Source organism: Anomaloglossus baeobatrachus, chromosome 9 (genome assembly GCF_048569485.1).
Source record: "Anomaloglossus baeobatrachus isolate aAnoBae1 chromosome 9, aAnoBae1.hap1, whole genome shotgun sequence".
Lineage (NCBI taxonomy): Eukaryota > Metazoa > Chordata > Amphibia > Anura > Aromobatidae > Anomaloglossus > Anomaloglossus baeobatrachus.
In genome coordinates, this window is record NC_134361.1 from 203,678,439 (window position 1) to 203,698,429 (window position 19,991).

A 19,991-nucleotide genomic window follows, 5' to 3' on the forward strand; every position below is an offset into this window, starting at 1 on the left:
GGGGTGATGGGTGAGGATACAGTAGGTGAGGGCAGATCTGGTTGTGCGGCACTACAGTGGACTGAGGGGTGATGGGTGAGGATACAGTAGGTGAGGGCAGAGCTGGTTGTGCGGCACTACAGTAGACTGAGGGGTGATGGGTGAGGATACAGTAGGTGAGGGCAGAGCTGGTCGTGTGGCACTACAGTAGACTGAGGGGTGATGGGTGAGGATACAGTAGGTGAGGGCAGAGCTGGTCGTGCGGCGCTACAGTGGACTGAGGGGTGATGGGTGAGGATACAGTAGGTGAGGGCAGATCTGGTTGTGCGGCACTACAGTGGACTGAGGGGTGATGGGTGAGGATACAATAGGTGAGGGCAGAGCTCGTTGTGCGGCGCTACAGTGGACTGAGGTGGACAGGTGAAGATACAGTAGGTGAGGGTAGAGCTGGGCATGCAGCGCTGCAGTGGACTGAGGGTTACTGCAGGTTATAGGCTTGTTGGAAGAGGTGGGTCTTCAGGTTCCTTATGAAGGTTTCCATGGTAGGTGAGAGTCTGATATGTTAGGGCAAAGAGTTCCAGAGTATGGGGGAGGCATGGGAGAAATCTTGTGTGCGATTGTGAGAAGAGCAGATAAAAGGAGAGGAGATCTTGTGAGGATCGGAGGTTGCGTGCAGGTAGGTAGCGGGAGACAAGGTTGCAAATGTATGGAGGAGACAGGTTGCGGGTGGCTTTGTATGTCATAGTTATTGCTTTGAAACGGACTCTTTGGGCAATAGGAAGCCAGTATAGAGATTGGCCAGCGAATAGTGGGGGGACAGGTGGATTAGTTGGGCAGCAGAGTTTAGGATAGGTTGTAGGGATGCAAGCATGTTAGAAGGGCGGCCACAGAGCAGGAGGTTGCAGTAGTCGCGGCAGGAGATGATGAGGACATGCGCTAGTGTTTTCACATATTCTTGGCCAAGGAATGGACGGATCCAGGAAATATTTTTGAATTGGAGTCGGCAGGAGGTGGAAAGGGCTTGAAGGAGAGAGCAGAGTCAAGGGTTACACCCAGGCAGCGAACTTGTGGCTTTGGGGAGAGTGAGCAGCCATTGACTCTGATGGATAGGCCAGGTGGCGTGGTAGAGTGAGGTGGGGGAAAGGTGATGAATTCTATTTTGTCCGTGTTCAGTTTTAGAAATCTAGCAGAACAGAAGGATTAAATAGCGGACAGACATTGTGGGATTTTGGTTAGTAAGGAGGTGATGTCAGGTCTAGAAAGGTAGATCTATGTATCTTCACAATAGAGATGATATTGGAAGCCGTAGGACTCTGAGCTGTCCCAGGCCGAAGGTGTAGATGGAGAACAGCAGGGGTCCAAGAACAGAATTTTGGGGGGCACCTACAGATAGAGTATACCGATTAGCTCTCCTCTACGAGACACAAAACCGGTTCTCTAGTTCCTCGTATTGGAGGAAGCTGTCTGCCCCTTGCCATGTGGGTTAGGAGATTTAGCCGAAACCAGAGTCTTCTTCATTAGAGTCTTCTTCATTAGAGTCTTCTTCATTAGAGTCTTCTCCATTAGAGTCTTCTCCATTAGAGTCTTCTCCATTAGAGTCCTCTCCATTAGCGTCCTCTCCATTAGAGTCTTCTCCATTAGAGTCTTCTCCATTAGAGTCTTCTCCATTCTTGTTAACTCCTTTTTTTCCAGGATTCCATGAGAGCCACAATCTCCCGGTTCTAGAAGGTGTCAGTCTTTCCGTTATCAGTCTTCGTCTGTTTGTTTTCTGTCGGTCACAAAATAAAAATGTCATGTTCTTCATCACCGTGTATCTTTTGTGGGAAATGTCTTATATGTCTGTAGTGTGCAATGTCCGTCTGTCTCTTACATGCAGGCGTCTCTCTGGCCGACTTGACGGGCAAGAGGAAAGGGAAACTTCAACGGTTAATGCATCATAACCATGCCTCAGAAAACCACAGTAACTCTCTGTCTTGTGTATTCAGTGATTTGTGGCTTTCTCGTGACTAGTCCCCCATGCTGTACCCCCAATGGACGCCGGTGTAAACCTTCCACCGTCCTGCTCCCCCTATCACCAATGTATGCTGTGATGTGACGGTGGTGGTGAATAGATGATATCTAGTATTATATGATGAATAGTCATGTTGTGGATAATCATATATACAAGGGAACATTATATCCAGGAGAGTTGGGACAGTATACAGGTATATAGAGTGCACGGTCCTCCAGGGCCGGTTCCTGGTACTCCATTTTGTGGACACCGGGCATGTAGATTCAATATGGTCACCTCTGGCTGCCTCCACCTGCTAATGACAGAGCTGAAATATTACTGATCAGGGGATCTTTCATCAGATTTCAGCTCTGGAGGTAATAGTAAAGCTTAGTCAATGTACATCCATTATGCCACGTACAACCATATCTATATAAACACCAAAAATAGAAGAATAGAATCCGTACCACATTTATATTCACAGTATATTATAAATATAAGGTCAATGATATATAACCAAAACGTGGGGATATTGGATCAATGGGACCATTCGGATTAAATACTGAACCAAAAAAAGAAAAACCGAACAATATGGTCACTTCATATATCTTTATTAATGTAAAATTACACACAAATAAATAAAATAAATAAATATTAAAAGACACAAAGCTGTGAACTGGAAAAACGGCGTCAAAAACCTGCATATCATGTGATAACAATATTAATGAATCAAAGTTTCTCAGACAAGTACAATAGGACAAAGGGTAGTATATGGGAATTCAGAGGCTATGTGCGTAGTAAATAATAAATTATATGTATATATATATATATGGAATAAAGTGTCAAGTGCAAGAGGTTTATAGCAGCAGTGATATCACAATGGAACTATCAGCAAAATTTATAGTTTATAATCAGAAACATTACAGCTGCTGACACATTATAAGCATATTATGCATGAATTCCACAAAATACTAAGCCAATGGCCTAAACAAGTAGGTGAGATATAGGAGGAGGAGGGCGGCTCAGATATTAATGGCCAGAGGAGAAAAGGTATACTCAAGTCTGTATAGCATTAAGCAAGTGTCAGAATCGACACAATAAAGGTCAATAGAAATATTAAGCACTGATATAAAGCACTAATATAATTACCAATGGCCACGGAGCACGACCACCTCCTGTTATGCGACGCCTGCCCCGACGCGCGCACGTTTCGTAGCGACTTCCTCAAGGGGGTGGAGTCATTACGAGATGCCTAAGCTTAAGTGTATACACGCGACCAATAAGCGCAAAGATTGGGCGCATGCGTCTTGGATCGTACTCGTAAGAGGTCACGTGGGGAAGGTGTCAGCGAGTGTCATAGCTGAACCATCCAATCATTGGTTAGAGACAGGGAGATGGACATGGAAATACAACAGGGTAGTATAGTCACAGGCGGGACATAGGAAATAGCATAAATAATAACACCGTAGTTCATCCGGACAGATTTTACGTGCACTGTAACATAGCAAGCATAATTGAATCTTAATATATAGAAAAATAGCAGTTTATCTTTTAATAAAAAACGTCATGATATTATTGTGATTGGTCAGCATATATCACGTGATAAACACGTCATATACTAGGCGGGCACATGCCATATATGTCAAATAAGATGTAAAATAGTCCGTGCACGTCATCCAGTGGGTAGAAATGGAAAATTAAGTGTAGATGGCAATGGAGTAAGAATAGTGTGAACAAACAAATAGAACAGGTATCTCATAAGGGGAGGGGACTAGTATCGCATCATAACTAGAGGAATAAATTACCGGACATATGCCCACGTGATTAATACGTCACATGCTAAATAAAAAGCATGCCGTACGTATCAGATAAACTGTGCATATCCTATATGGACAAAGTGAAACCTCATATAGAGAATATATATGTTTTACATTAATAACTGGTGCAATTAGGCCTGCATATAGAAGGTCAGTTGAAGTGAACGCGAAAACGCATAATAACGAGAGATACAAAAATATATAATTATCTAATGAAATCATTCATATATGAATACATGAAATAGAATAGAATAGAATAGATAAAATAGAGTGTGTATGAAACCAATAAAAAGATGAAAATAAAAATTAGTGCTTGGACATATGAACATATGACTGGTAATAAATATAAATAAATATATATAACACGTAAGGTAAGAAGGGGGGGGGGGAAAGGGAGAAAACCTGTATGGTCAAGGCACATCCAGCTAAATACATTTCAATGGATATAAATGGAGTGTCAGCATCAGGGCCAAGGAGTAACAGCGCTCATCCCTATGTGATAGTGTGGGACAGTGGGGGAGGGAAGTGGCAATCGGAGGAAGTGAAAGGGAAGAGCGCACGTTAATCCAAGGTCCAAGGTTGAAACACACCGAACCAAGGGAGCACATACCACAATACGAACTGATGAATTAATATACATATGTGCACGCATATATATACACACATATATATACATATATACATGCGCGCACACATACACATGCCAGATAAATGACACACAATCAAACAAGCATAGTGTCACTAACAATAAGAGAGTAAGTGGAGAAAAAGTGGAGAAAAAGTGGAGAAAAAGTGGAGAATAAGTGGAGAATAAGTGGAGAAAAAAATGGAGAAAAAGTGGAGAATAAGTGGAGAAAAAAATGGAGAAAAAGTGGAGAAAAAGTGGAGAAAAAGTGGAGAAAAAGTGGAGAAAAAGTGGAGAATAAGTGGAGAAAAAGTGGAGAAAAAGTGGAGAATAAGTGGAGAAAAAGTGGAGAAAAAGTGGAGAAAAAAATGGAGAAAAAGTGGAGAAAAAGTGGAGAAAAAGTGGAGAAAAAGTGGAGAAAAAAATGGAGAAAAAGTGGAGAAAAAGTGGAGAAAAAGTGGAGAAAAAAATGGAGAAAAAGTGGAGAAAAAGTGGAGAAAAAGTGGAGAAAAAGTGGAGAAAAAGTGGAGAAAAAGTGGAGAAAAAAATGGAGAAAAAGTGGAAAAAAAGTGGAGAAAAAAAAATGGGGAAAAAGTGAAGAAAAAGTGGAGAAAAAATGGAGAAAAAGTGGAGAAAAAGTGGAGAAAAAGTGGAGAAAAAGTGGAGAAAAAAATGGAGAAAAAGTGGAGAAAAAGTGGAGAAAAAGTGGAGAAAAAGTGGAGAAAAAAATGGAGAAAAAGTGGAGAAAAAGTGGAGAAAAAAATGGAGAAAAAGTGGAGAAAAAGTGGAGAAAAAAATGGAGAAAAAGTGGAAAAAAAGTGGAGAAAAAAAAATGGGGAAAAAGTGGAGAAAAAGTGGAGAAAAAATGGAGAAAAAGTGGAGAAAAAGTGGAGAAAAAGTGGAGAAAAAGTGGAGAAAAAAATGGAGAAAAAGTGGAGTAAAAATGGAGAAAACGTGGAGAAAAAATGGAGAAAAAAATGTAGAAAAAGTGGAGAAAAAAATGGAGAAAAAGTGGAGAAAAAATGGAGAAAAAGTGGAGAAAAAGTGGAGAAAAAGTAGAGAAAAAAATGGAGAAAAAGTGGAGAAAAAGTGGAGAAAAAAATGGATAAAAAGTGGAGAAAAAGTGGAGAAAAAAATGGAGAAAAAGTGGAGAAAAAGTGGAGAAAAAAATGGAGAAAAAGTGGAGAAAAAAAGTGGAGAAAAAAGTGGGGAAAAAGTGGAGAAAAAAGTGGAGAAAAAAGTGGAGAAAAAAGTGGAGAAAAAGTGGAGAAAAAGTGGAGAAAAAGTGGAGAAAAAGTGGAGAAAAAAATGGAGAAAAAATGGAGAAAAAGTGGAGAAAAAGTGGAGAAAAAGTGGAGAAAAAGTGGAGAAAAAAATGGAGAAAAAGTGGAGAAAAAGTAGAGGAAAAAAATGGAGAAAAAGTGGAGAAAAAGTGGAGAAAAAATGGAGAAAAAGTGGAGAAAAAGTGGAGAAAAAGTAGAGAAAAAAGTGGAGAAAAAGTGGAGAAAAAGTGGAGAAAAAGTGGAGAAAAAATGGATAAAAAGTGGAGAAAAAGTGGAGAAAAAAATGGAGAAAAAGTGGAGAAAAAGTGGAGAAAAAAATGGAGAAAAAGTGGAGAAAAAAATGGAGAAAAAGTGGAGAAAAAAGTGGAGAAAAAAGTGGAGAAAAAGTGGAGAAAAAGTGGAGAAAAAGTGGAGAAAAAGTGGAGAAAAAGTGGAGAAAAAGTGGAGAAAAAAATGGAGAAAAAGTGGAGAAAAAGTGGAGAAAAAGTGGAGAAAAAGTGGAGAAAAAATGGAGAAAAAGTGGAGAAAAAGTGGAGAAAAAATGGAGAAAAAGTGGAGAAAAAGTGGAGAAAAAGTGGAGAAAAAGTAGAGAAAAAAGTGGAGAAAAAGTGGAGAAAAAGTGGAGAAAAAGTGGAGAAAAAATGGATAAGGAGTGGAGAAAAAGTGGAGAAAAAAATGGAGAAAAAGTGGAGAAAAAGTGGAGAAAAAAATGGAGAAAAAGTGGAGAAAAAAATGGAGAAAAAGTGGAGAAAAAGTGGAGAAAAAAGTGGAGAAAAAAGTGGAGAAAAAAGTGGAGAAAAAGTGGAGAAAAAGTGGAGAAAAAGTGGAGAAAAAGTGGAGAATAAGTGGAGAATAAGTGGAGAAAAAAATGGAGAAAAAGTGGAGAAAAAGTGGAGAAAAAGTGGAGAAAAAAATGGAGAAAAAGTGGAGAAAAAGTGGAGAAAAAAATGGAGAAAAAGTGGAGAAAAAGTGGAGAAAAAGTGGAGAAAAAATGGAGAAAAAGTGGAGAAAAAGTGGAGAAAAAGTGGAGAAAAAAATGGAGAAAAAGTGGAGAAAAAAAATGGAGAAAAAGTGGAGAAAAAGTGGAGAAAAAAGTGGAGAAAAAAGTGGAGAAAAAGTGGAGAAAAAGTGGAGAAAAAGTGGAGAAAAAGTGGAGAATAAGTGGAGAATAAGTGGAGAATAAGTGGAGAAAAAGTGGAGAAAAAGTGGAGAAAAAGTGGAGAAAAAGTGGAGAAAAAGTGGAGAAAAAGTGGAGAAAAAGTGGAGAAAAAGTGGAGAAAAATGGAGAAAAAGTGGAGAAAAAGTGGAGAAAAAGTGGAGAAAAAGTGGAGAAAAAGTGGAGAAAAAATGGATAAAAAGTGGAGAAAAAGTGGAGAAAAAAATGGAGAAAAAGTGGAGAAAAAGTGGAGAAAAAAATGGAGAAAAAGTGGAGAAAAAATGGAGAAAAAGTGGAGAAAAAGTGGAGAAAAAAGTGGAGAAAAAAGTGGAGAAAAAGTGGAGAAAAAGTGGAGAAAAAGTGGAGAAAAAGTGGAGAATAAGTGGAGAAAAAGTGGAGAAAAAGTGGAGAAAAAGTGGAGAAAAAGTGGAGAAAAAGTGGAGAAAAAGTGGAGAAAAAAGTGGAGAAAAAGTGGAGAAAAAGTGGAGAAAAAAATGGAGAAAAAGTGGAGAAAAAGTGGAGAATAAGTGGAGAATAAGTGGAGAAAAAGTGGAGAAAAAGTGGAGAAAAAGTGGAGAAAAAGTGGAGAAAAAGTGGAGAAAAAAATGGAGAAAAAGTGGAGAAAAAGTGGAGAAAAAGTGGAGAAAAAGTGGAGAAAAAAATGGAGAAAAAGTGGAGAAAAAGTGGAGAAAAAGTGGAGAAAAAAATGGAGAAAAAATGGAGAAAAAGTGGAGAAAAAGTGGAGAAAAAGTGGAGAAAAAGTGGAGAAAAAGTGGAGAAAAATGGATAAAAAGTGGAGAAAAAGTGGAGAAAAAAATGGAGAAAAAGTGGAGAAAAAAATGGAGAAAAAGTGGAGAAAAAGTGGAGAAAAAAGTGGAGAAAAAAGTGGAGAAAAAGTGGAGAAAAAGTGGAGAAAAAATGGAGAAAAAGTGGAGAAAAAGTGGAGAAAAAGTGGAGAAAAAAATGGAGAAAAAGTGGAGAAAAAAATGGAGAAAAAGTGGAGAAAAAGTGGAGAAAAAAATGGAGAAAAAGTGGAGAAAAAAATGGAGAAAAAGTGGAGAAAAAGTGGAGAAAAAGTGGAGAAAAAGTGGAGAAAAAGTGGAGAAAAAATGGAGAAAAAGTGGAGAAAAAATGGAGAAAAAGTGGAGAAAAAGTGGAGAAAAAAGTGGAGAAAAAAGTGGAGAAAAAGTGGAGAAAAAGTGGAGAAAAAGTGGAGAAAAAAATGGAGAAAAAGTGGAGAAAAAGTGGAGAATAAGTGGAGAAAAAGTGGAGAAAAAGTGGAGAAAAAGTGGAGAAAAAGTGGAGAAAAAGTGGAGAAAAAAATGGAGAAAAAGTGGAGAAAAAGTGGAGAAAAAGTGGAGAAAAAGTGGAGAAAAAGTGGAGAAAAAAATGGAGAAAAAGTGGAGAAAAAGTGGAGAAAAAGTGGAGAAAAAGTGGAGAAAAAATGGAGAAAAAGTGGAGAAAAAGTGGAGAAAAAGTGGAGAAAAAGTGGAGAAAAAATGGATAAAAAGTGGAGAAAAAGTGGAGAAAAAAATGGAGAAAAAGTGGAGAAAAAGTGGAGAAAAAAATGGAGAAAAAGTGGAGAAAAAATGGAGAAAAAGTGGAGAAAAAGTGGAGAAAAAAGTGGAGAAAAAAGTGGAGAAAAAGTGGAGAAAAAGTGGAGAAAAAGTGGAGAAAAAGTGGAGAATAAGTGGAGAAAAAGTGGAGAAAAAGTGGAGAAAAAGTGGAGAAAAAGTGGAGAAAAAGTGGAGAAAAAGTGGAGAAAAAAGTGGAGAAAAAGTGGAGAAAAAGTGGAGAAAAAAATGGAGAAAAAGTGGAGAAAAAGTGGAGAATAAGTGGAGAATAAGTGGAGAAAAAGTGGAGAAAAAGTGGAGAAAAAGTGGAGAAAAAGTGGAGAAAAAAATGGAGAAAAAGTGGAGAAAAAGTGGAGAAAAAGTGGAGAAAAAGTGGAGAAAAAAATGGAGAAAAAGTGGAGAAAAAGTGGAGAAAAAGTGGAGAAAAAAATGGAGAAAAAATGGAGAAAAAGTGGAGAAAAAGTGGAGAAAAAGTGGAGAAAAAGTGGAGAAAAAGTGGAGAAAAAATGGATAAAAAGTGGAGAAAAAGTGGAGAAAAAAATGGAGAAAAAGTGGAGAAAAAAATGGAGAAAAAGTGGAGAAAAAGTGGAGAAAAAAGTGGAGAAAAAAGTGGAGAAAAAGTGGAGAAAAAGTGGAGAAAAAATGGAGAAAAAGTGGAGAAAAAGTGGAGAAAAAGTGGAGAAAAAAATGGAGAAAAAGTGGAGAAAAAAATGGAGAAAAAGTGGAGAAAAAGTGGAGAAAAAAATGGAGAAAAAGTGGAGAAAAAAATGGAGAAAAAGTGGAGAAAAAGTGGAGAAAAAGTGGAGAAAAAGTGGAGAAAAAGTGGAGAAAAAATGGAGAAAAAGTGGAGAAAAAATGGAGAAAAAGTGGAGAAAAAGTGGAGAAAAAAGTGGAGAAAAAAGTGGAGAAAAAGTGGAGAAAAAGTGGAGAAAAAGTGGAGAAAAAAATGGAGAAAAAGTGGAGAAAAAGTGGAGAATAAGTGGAGAAAAAGTGGAGAAAAAGTGGAGAAAAAGTGGAGAAAAAGTGGAGAAAAAGTGGAGAAAAAGTGGAGAAAAAAATGGAGAAAAAGTGGAGAAAAAGTGGAGAAAAAGTGGAGAAAAAGTGGAGAAAAAGTGGAGAAAAAAATGGAGAAAAAGTGGAGAAAAAGTGGAGAAAAAAATGGAGAAAAAATGGAGAAAAAGTGGAGAAAAAGTGGAGAAAAAGTGGAGAAAAAGTGGAGAAAAAGTGGAGAAAAAAATGGAGAAAAAGTGGAAAAAAGTGGAGAAAAAAAATGGGGAAAAAGTGGAGAAAAAGTGGAGAAAAAATGGAGAAAAAGTGGAGAAAAAGTGGAGAAAAAGTGGAGAAAAAGTGGAGAAAAAAATGGAGAAAAAGTGGAGAAAATGTGGAGAAAATGTGGAGAAAAAGTGGAGAAAAAAATGGAGAAAAAGTGGAGAAAAAGTGGAGTAAAAATGGAGAAAAAGTGGAGAAAAAATGGAGAAAAAAATGGATAAAAAGTGGAGAAAAAGTGGAGAAAAAGTGGAGAAAAAAATGGATAAAAAGTGGAGAAAAAGTGAAGAAAAAGTGGAGAAAAAATGGAGAAAAAAAATGTAGAAAAAGTGGAGAAAAAAATGGAGAAAAAGTGGAGAAAAAGTGGAGCACCCTTTGGTGCCTTTCATGTGGCACTAAGGGGTGCTTAGCTTTGTATTTAGCCAAAAAAATGAAAAAAAAAAATGACGTAGGGTTCCCCCTAGTTTTGTAGCCAGCTAGGGTAAAGCAGACGGCTGCAGCCTGCAGACCACAGCTGGCAACCTCACCTTGGCTGGTAATCCAAAACTGAGGGCACCCCACGCTGTTATTTTAAATTTAAATAAATAATTTAAAAAAAAAACACGTAGGGGTCCCCCAAAATTGGATCACCAGCCAAGGTAAAGCAGACAGCTGGGGCCTGATATTCTCAGACTAGGGAGGTCCATGGTTATTGGACTCTCCCCAGCCTAAAAATAGCAGGCCGCAGCCGCCCCAGAAGTGGCGCATCCATTAGATGCGCCAATCCTGGTGCTTCGCCCCAGCTCATCCCGCGCCCTGGTGCGGTGGCAAACGGGGTAATATATGGGGTTAATACCAGGTGTGTAATGTCACCTGGCATCAAGCCCTGGGGTTGGTGAGGTCAGGCGTCTATCAGATACCCGACATCACCAACCCAGTCAGTAATAAAAAAAATAGACGACAAACACATTTTTATTTGAAAAAACACTCCCCAAAACATTCCCTCTTTAACCAATTTATTAGAATGAAAAACAAATCCAGGTCTGGTGTAATCCAAGGGGTTGCCATGACGATCCACACTGTCCCAGTCAATGAAGAGCAGGATGTTCCCCATTGGCTGGGAGAGCAATGCAGTGACCTGAGCTAACATCAATGGGTCAGCCCAGGTCACTGCAGGGCATGACAAGTGCTGCTGTCAGCGAGGTACATTACCTGCGCTGATCTCCTGCACTGCTGACAGCACCTGTCACTGAGTTCAATGACCGCCGCCTTCACAGCCAAGAATCGCGAGAGGCCCGTGACGTCACCGCTAGTCAGTCTCGGGTCGGAAGCGAGAGAAGGTGATGTGACAAGCGGCGACCATGGAGGACAGTGACAGCGCTGAGGTCAGGATGGCGGGACTTCATCACCGCAGGCAGGGCCGGCTCCAGGTTTTTGTGGGCCCCGGGCGGAAGAGTCTCAGTGGGTCCCATACACACGCAGACACACACACATACACAGATACATACACGTACATATACATATTTAAAGACAAACTCACAAAAATACATATAAACAGACAAATCTATACAGTCATATACACTGACATACATAGATACACATCATACATGCATACATACAGAGACACACACTGCTATGCTGCATACATACATACAGACACACACATACTGCTCTGCATGCATACATACATATAGACAGACACACACACACTGCTCTGCTACATACATACATATAGACAGACACACACATACTGCTCTGCTGCATACATACATACAGACACACACACACACTGCTCTGCTGCATACATACATACAGACAGACACGCATACTGCTCTGCTGCATACATACACACACACACACTGCTCTGCTGCATACATACATACAGACACGCATACTGCTCTGCTGCATACATACATGCATACATACATACAGACAGACACGCATACTGCTCTTCTGCATACATACATACAGACAGACAGACACGCATACTGCTCTGCATGCATACATAGACACGCATACTGCTCTGCTGCATACATACATGCATACATACAGACACGCATACTGCTCTGCTGCATACATACATGCATACATACAGACACGCATACTGCTCTGCTGCATACATACATGCATACATACAGACACGCATACTGCTCTGCTGCATATATACATACATACATACAGACACGCATACTGCTCTGCTGCATATATACATACATACAGACATGCATACTGCTCTGCTGCATATATACATGCATACATACAGACACGCATACTGCTCTTCTGTATACATACATACATACATACAGACAGACACGCATACTGCTCTGCATGCATACATACAGACACGCATACTGCTCTGCTGCATACATACATGCATACATACAGACACGTATACTGCTCTGCTGCATATATACATACATACAAACAGACACGTATACTGCTCTGCTGCATACATACATACATATAGACACGCATATTGCTCTGCTGCATATATATATACATACATACAGACATGCATACTACTTTGCTACATATATACATACATACATACAGACACGCATACTGCTCTGCTGCATATATACATACATACATACAGACGCATACTGCTCTGCTGCATATATACATACATACAGACACGCATACTGCTCTGCTGCATATATACATACATACAGACACGCATACTGCTCTGCTGCATATATACATACATACAGACACGCATACTGCTCTGCTGCATATATACATACATACAGACACGCATACTGCTCTGCTGCATATATACATACATACATACAGACACGCATACTGCTCTGCTGCATACATACATACATATAGACACGCATACTGCTCTGCTGCATATATACATACATACATACAGACACGCATACGCTGTTACTCCTTGGCCCTGATGCTGACACTCCATTTATATCCATTGAAATGTATTTAGCTGGATGTGCCTTGACCATACAGGTTTTCTCCCTTTCCCCCCCCCCTTCTTACCTTACGTGTTATATATATTTATTTATATTTATTACCAGTCATATGTTCATATGTCCAAGCACTAATTTTTATTTTCATCTTTTTATTGGTTTCATACACACTCTATTTTATCTATTCTATTCTATTCTATTTCATGTATTCATATATGAATGATTTCATTAGATAATTATATATTTTTGTATCTCTCGTTATTATGCGTTTTCGCGTTCACTTCAACTGACCTTCTATATGCAGGCCTAATTGCACCAGTTATTAATGTAAAACATATATATTCTCTATATGAGGTTTCACTTTGTCCATATAGGATATGCACAGTTTATCTGATACGTACGGCATGCTTTTTATTTAGCATGTGACGTATTAATCACGTGGGCATATGTCCGGTAATTTATTCCTCTAGTTATGATGCGATACTAGTCCCCTCCCCTTATGAGATACCTGTTCTATTTGTTTGTTCACACTATTCTTACTCCATTGCCATCTACACTTAATTTTCCATTTCTACCCACTGGATGACGTGCACGGACTATTTTACATCTTATTTGACATATATGGCATGTGCCCGCCTAGTATATGACGTGTTTATCACGTGATATATGCTGACCAATCACAATAATATCATGACGTTTTTTATTAAAAGATAAACTGCTATTTTTCTATATATTAAGATTCAATTATGCTTGCTATGTTACAGTGCACGTAAAATCTGTCCGGATGAACTACGGTGTTATTATTTATGCTATTTCCTATGTCCCGCCTGTGACTATACTACCCTGTTGTATTTCCATGTCCATCTCCCTGTCTCTAACCAATGATTGGATGGTTCAGCTATGACACTCGCTGACACCTTCCCCACGTGACCTCTTACGAGTACGATCCAAGACGCATGCGCCCAATCTTTGCGCTTATTGGTCGCGTGTATACACTTAAGCTTAGGCATCTCGTAATGACTCCACCCCCTTGAGGAAGTCGCTACGAAACGTGCGCGCGTCGGGGCAGGCGTCGCATAACAGGAGGTGGTCGTGCTCCGTGGCCATTGGTAATTATATTAGTGCTTTATATCAGTGCTTAATATTTCTATTGACCTTTATTGTGTCGATTCTGACACTTGCTTAATGCTATACAGACTTGAGTATACCTTTTCTCCTCTGGCCATTAATATCTGAGCCGCCCTCCTCCTCCTATATCTCACCTACTTGTTTAGGCCATTGGCTTAGTATTTTGTGGAATTCATGCATAATATGCTTATAATGTGTCAGCAGCTGTAATGTTTCTGATTATAAACTATAAATTTTGCTGATAGTTCCATTGTGATATCACTGCTGCTATAAACCTCTTGCACTTGACACTTTATTCCATATATATATATATACATATAATTTATTATTTACTACGCACATAGCCTCTGAATTCCCATATACTACCCTTTGTCCTATTGTACTTGTCTGAGAAACTTTGATTCATTAATATTGTTATCACATGATATGCAGGTTTTTGACGCCGTTTTTCCAGTTCACAGCTTTGTGTCTTTTAATATTTATTTATTTTATTTATTTGTGTGTAATTTTACATTAATAAAGATATATGAAGTGACCATATTGTTCGGTTTTTCTTTTTTTGGTTCAACCATATCTATATGTATGTGACAATCTGCCCCACATTTCCATTGTCCATCACTGGTGATGTGTTCTACGTACACCTCTACATTTATATGTCTGTACCCACTTTCTGTGCCATGATTTATACATCATTTCGAAAAAAAAAGAAAATATTGTTTTATAAGTAGATAATGATAGGATATAGGATATAGGATATGATAGGACTGTCTTAAGAAGATGCGTTTAAAACTGTGGACACTGGCAATTAACAGGATTGTTTGGGATAGAGTATTCCAGAAAACTGGTGCAGCACGAGAAAAGTCTTCAAGAAGGTAGTGGCAGGTTTGGATTATAGAGGATGTTAGTCTTAGGTCATCAGCGGAATGGAGATCATGATTAGGGTGCGAGACAATGATGAGGAGGATTTGTAGGGCTGTTCAGCATTGTCGAGTGCATGCGTAAGGTGGAATGCCAAGATAATAGAGGCGATGTAAAGCAGCGCAGCACTGTGGAGGGGACCAATAGGGTGATATACAGATATGAGGAGGAGATGTAGGGCAGTACATCACTGTGGAGAGGACGGGTAGGGTGGTAGACAGAGAAGAGGGAGGCGATGTAGGGCAGTACAGCATGTAGAGAGGACAAGTAGGGTGGTAGACAAAGATAAGGAGGAGATGTAGGGTGGCACAGCACAGTGGAGAAGATGGGTAGATAGTAGAGATGAGAGAGGAGATGTAAGGTGATGCAGCACAGTTGAGAAAGCAGGGAAGGTTGTAGAAAAAGATGAGAAGGAGATGTAGGGCAGTGCTGTAGGCTGCAGAAGGCAGGTATGGTGGTAGACAGAGATGAGGAAGAGATGTAGGGTGGTGCAGCACATTGCAGAAGGCGGGTATGGTGGTAGACAAAGATGAGCAGGAGATGTAGGGTGGTGCAGCATGGTGAAGAAGGCAGGTAGGGTGGTAGATAGAGTTTAGGAGGAGATGTAAGGTGGTGCAGCACTGTGGAGAATGGGTAGAGTGGTATACAAAGATAAAAAAGGATATGTAAGTAGCTGCAGCAAAGTGGAGAAAGCAGTAGGGCTGTAAACATAGATGAGGAGGAGATGTAGGACAGTGCAGCACATTGCAGAAGGTGGGTATGGTGGTAGACAGAGATGAGCAGAACATGTAGGGTGGTACAGCATGGTGAAGAAGGCAGGTAGAGTGGTAGACAAAGATTAGGATTAGATGTAGGGCAGTGCAGCACAGTGGAGAAGATAGGTGGGGTTGTAAACAGAGATGAGGAGGAGATGTAGGACGGTGCAGCACGTTGCAGAAGGCAGGTTCGGTGGTAGATAGAGATGAGCAGGATATGTATGGTGGTAGGGTGGTGCGGCATGGTGAAGATTGCAGGTAGGGTAGTAGACAGAGTTTAGGAGGAGTTGTAGAGTGGTGCAGCACAGTGGAGAAGATGGGTAGGGTGGTAATCAGAGATGAGGAGGAGATGTAAGGTGGTGCAGCACAGTGGAGAAGATGGGTAGGGTGGTAGTCAGAGATGAGGAGGAGATGTAGGGCGGTGCAGCTCAGTGGAGAAGATGGGTAGGGTGGTAGTCAGAGATGAGGAGGAGATGTAGGGTGGTGCAGCACAGTGGAGAAGATGGGTAGGGTGGTAGTCAGAGATGAGGAGGAGATGTAGGGTGGTGCAGCACAGTGAAGAAGATGGGTAGGGAGTAGACAGAGATGAGAAGGTGATGTAGGGCTTTTCAGCGTGGCACAGAAGACTAGTAGGGTGATTGACAAAGATGAGGAGATGTAGGGTAGTGCAAGCACTGTGGAGAAGACAAGTAGGATGGCAGACAGAGATGAGAAGAAGATGTAGGTCTGTGAGGCACTGGAGGGAGGATGAAAAGAGTGGTAAACACTGCTGAGAAGGAGATATACTGTAGGTTGGTACAGCACTCTGGAGAGCATGGCCAGGGTGGTAGACAAAAATGAGAGGGAAATGTAAATTGGTGAAGCACTGAGGAGAAATCAAGTATTGCGGTAGATGGAGATGTAGGTATAAGGGAGGAGATGTAGGGTGGTGCAGCACTTTGGAGAGGACAGGTAGGGTGGTAGACAGAGATGAGGGAGGAGATGTAGGGCGGTGCAGCACTTTGGAGAGAACAGGTAGGGTGGTAGACAGAGATGAGGGAGGAGATGTAGGGCGGTGCAGCACTTTGGAGAGGACAGGTAAGGTGGTAGACAGTGCTGAGGAGGAGATGTAGGGCGGTGAAGCACTTTGGAGAGGACAGGTAGGGTGGTAGACAGAGATGAGGGATGGGATGAGGCACTAGATATAGGATGGTGCCACACTGTGGAGAGCTTTGTGGGTGATTGTGATAGGTTTATGTTGTATTCTGTAGCAGATTGGCAACCGGTGCAATGACTGGCACAGCCTGGTGGCATCCCTATTTTCACAAACGTATGAAGGTTACTAAGTATATAACACATCCCATGAATACTATTTTAATTTCTACTCTTTTCTATCTATCCGCAGCCAGCCTTCCTGCAAGCGAGACCACATCACTCAATACGGAGAATATAGATGATGAACATGCGAACTGCTGCTCCCTGTGCATGTAAGTCATTAAGTAGAGCTCTCTGGAACACTGCCCAGGGGTTGTATGCAAAAAAACCCAAACAGATGTTGATAAAGACCCCATAAAATTTGGGTTTTTTCACTTCTGACATATAAATGCAGTAGAAATCTGAGGATGACCCTTGCAGTTCTATCATGGACTTGCAGTGTGAACTGCTACTGATCTGCACGTGGATCACATGGATCCATTGCTGAAAAAAATCAGTAGACCTGTTTAGTAAGATGAATAAAATCGATATACATCTGTATTATTAACCAATTTTTTTACACCTACTTTGCTTACGCAGGAGCAAGTTGGGTCAAACTGGTTGCTGGTAAGTTATATTATTTAGCGGAATTTTTGCTGCAGGGTGTTCACACTGTGGGTTTTTTTGTGCAGCTTTTGCAACAGCAACTCTCCAAAATCCATAGGTTTTGATTGGAATTTTGGAGAGTTTCTTCTCCGAAAACTCTGCAAAAAAACCTCCTTCAATGTGAACAAACCCGTATGTCAATTTATGCTGCGGATATCCACTACAGTTCAAAAGTTTCTGGTCACTTAGATATTTCCTTATTTTTTTTAAAGAAAAGCAATTTTTTTTCAATGAAGCTAACATTAAATTAAACAGAAATACACTATATACATTGTTAATGTGGTAAATGACTATTCTAGCTGCAATCGTCTGGTTTTGAATGTAATATCCACATAGGCCCATTTCCAACAACCACCACTCCAGTGTTCTAATGGTACATTGGGTTTGCTAACTGTGTTAGAAGGCTAATGGATGTTTAGAAATCCCTTGAAAACCCTAGTGCAAGTATGTTAGCACAGCTGAAAACAGTTTTGCTGATTAGAGAAGCTATAAAACTGACCTTCCTTTGAGTCTAGTTGAGAATCTGGAGCATTACATTTGTTGGTTCCATTAAACTCTCAAAATGGCCAGAAAAAAGAGAACTTTCGTGTGAAACTCGACAGTTTATTCTTGTTCTTAGAAACGAAGGATATTCCATGCGAGAAATTGCCAAGAAACTGAAGATTTCCTACAACGGTGTGTACTACTCCCTTCAGAGGAAAGCACAAACAGGCTCTAACCAGAGTAGAAAGAGAAGTGGGAGGCCGCGCTGCACAACTGAGCCACAAGACAAGGACATTAGAGGCTCTAGTGTGAGAAATCGACGCCTCACAGGTCCTCAACTGTCGGCTTCATTAAATAGTACTCGCAAAACGCCAGTGTCAACGTCTACAGTGAAGAGGTGACTCCGGGATGCCGGCCTTCAGGGCAGAGTGGCAAAGAAAAAGCCATATCTGAGACTGGCTCATAAAAGGAAAAGATTAATATGGGCAAAAGAACACAGACATTGGACAGAGGAAGATTGGAAAAAAGTTTTATGGACAGACGAATCGAAGTTTGAGGTGTTTGGATCACACAGAAGGACATTTGTGAGACGCAGAACTACTGAAAAGATGCTGGAAGAGTGCCTGACGCCATCTGTCAAGCATGGTGGAGGTAATGTGATGGTCTGGGGTTGATTTGGTGCTGGTAAAGTGGGAGATTTATACAAGGTAAAAGGGATTTTGAATAAGGAAGGCTATCACTCCATTTTGCAACGCCATGGCATACCCTGTGGACAGCGCTTGATTGGAGCCAATTTCATCCTACAACAGGACAATGACCCAAAGCCACCTCCAAATTATGCATGAGCTATTTAGGGAAGAAGCCGGCAGCTGGTATTCTATCTGTAATGGAGTGGCCAGACCAGTCACCAGACCTCAACCCCATAGAGCTGTTGTGGGAGAAGCTTGACCGTATGGTACCAAAAAGTGACCATCAAGCCAATCCAACTTGTGGGGGGGAAGCATGGGGTGAAATATCTCCAGATTACCTCCGCAAATTAACAGCTAGAACGCCAAAGGTCTGCAAAGCTGGAATTGCTGCAAAGGAGCATTCTGTGCCGAAAGCAAAGTGTGAAGAGAAAATTATTATTTCAAGTAGAAATCATTATTTCTAACCTCGTCACTGTCTGGACGATATTCTCTATTCATTATGCAACTCATCTGATAAATACAAGTATGATTTTTCATGGAAAAGACAAAATTGTCTGGGTGACCCCAAACCTTTGAACGGTAGTGTAGGGAGCAAATGTCACCGTTTCCTAAGCAAATTTTATCCCACGTATTTCACGTCTCTGCATCTACATTTTCATCTATCTACATTACATCAATCAGCTTGTAATAAATTGTATGTCTTCTCTCTAAAAGTCGAAAGATAAGAAGATGGAACCGAGCTTTCCGGAGAAAATGTCGTCTGGCGGTAAAATCTGTCACTTTCTATTGGATGGTTTTGATCCTGGTTTTTCTGAACACCCTGACCATTGCATCAGAGCACTACCGGCAACCAGAGTGGCTCACCCAGATACAAGGTAGGGGGGCTTGACGAAAAGATCGGCATTTGATTATATCTAGCTGGGGAGGGGGGTGTTATCTTTTGTAACGCTCACATCTGGTTTCGGGGCAGCGAGCGGGATTAGTTGACCCACTGGAATACAGGGGAAACCCGGGCTTATACTTTTTGTGGGAGGGTCTTAACTAAGCATCCACCACGAGGTGGACACTAGGTACCACTCCCAGGGAAGTGACTGGGACTGTGGCAGGTGACCCCCAGGACAGGACATGGACTCAGGTACAGGCGTGTATGTATAGGAATGGTGAGCACAGCAGGGATAGGCAGGTATGGGAAGGCAGACACAGGGATAATTGCACCTGACAACTAGCTAGCTGACTGGGATACTGACTAACTGAAGGTGTTGCCCAGGCACCTCCCCTAATGGGAGGGTGCCTTAAATACATAGTGACTCTGAGCCATAGGCTGAGAGGCATTTCCGGGAAATGGTACACCTGCCTGTTAAGAGGAGGGTCGGTGTGCATGCGTCTTAAGGGTGCTTTACACACTGCGACATCGCTAGAAATTGATAGCGATGTTGCGAGCGATAGCACCCGCCCCCGTCGTGTGTGCGATATTGTGTGACCGCTGCCGTAGCGAACATTATCTCTACGGCAGCGTCACATGCACATACCTGGTCATCGACGTCGCTCTGGCTGGCGAACCGCCTCCTTTCTAAGGGGGTAGT

At 40.9% G+C, this 19,991-nt stretch overlaps 1 protein-coding gene across 1 annotated transcript in view; it reads left to right on the forward strand.

Moving 5' to 3' along the window:
* Positions 1-19,991, forward strand: part of CACNA1F (calcium voltage-gated channel subunit alpha1 F) — a 143,767-nt gene that overhangs the window by 39,675 nt on the left and 84,101 nt on the right. Inside the window, exons 10-12 of the mRNA XM_075324283.1 lie at positions 16,782-16,863; positions 17,171-17,197; positions 19,123-19,283. Coding sequence (XP_075180398.1) covers positions 16,782-16,863; positions 17,171-17,197; positions 19,123-19,283 — 270 coding nt within the window. The remainder of the gene's footprint in view (positions 1-16,781; positions 16,864-17,170; positions 17,198-19,122; positions 19,284-19,991) is intronic.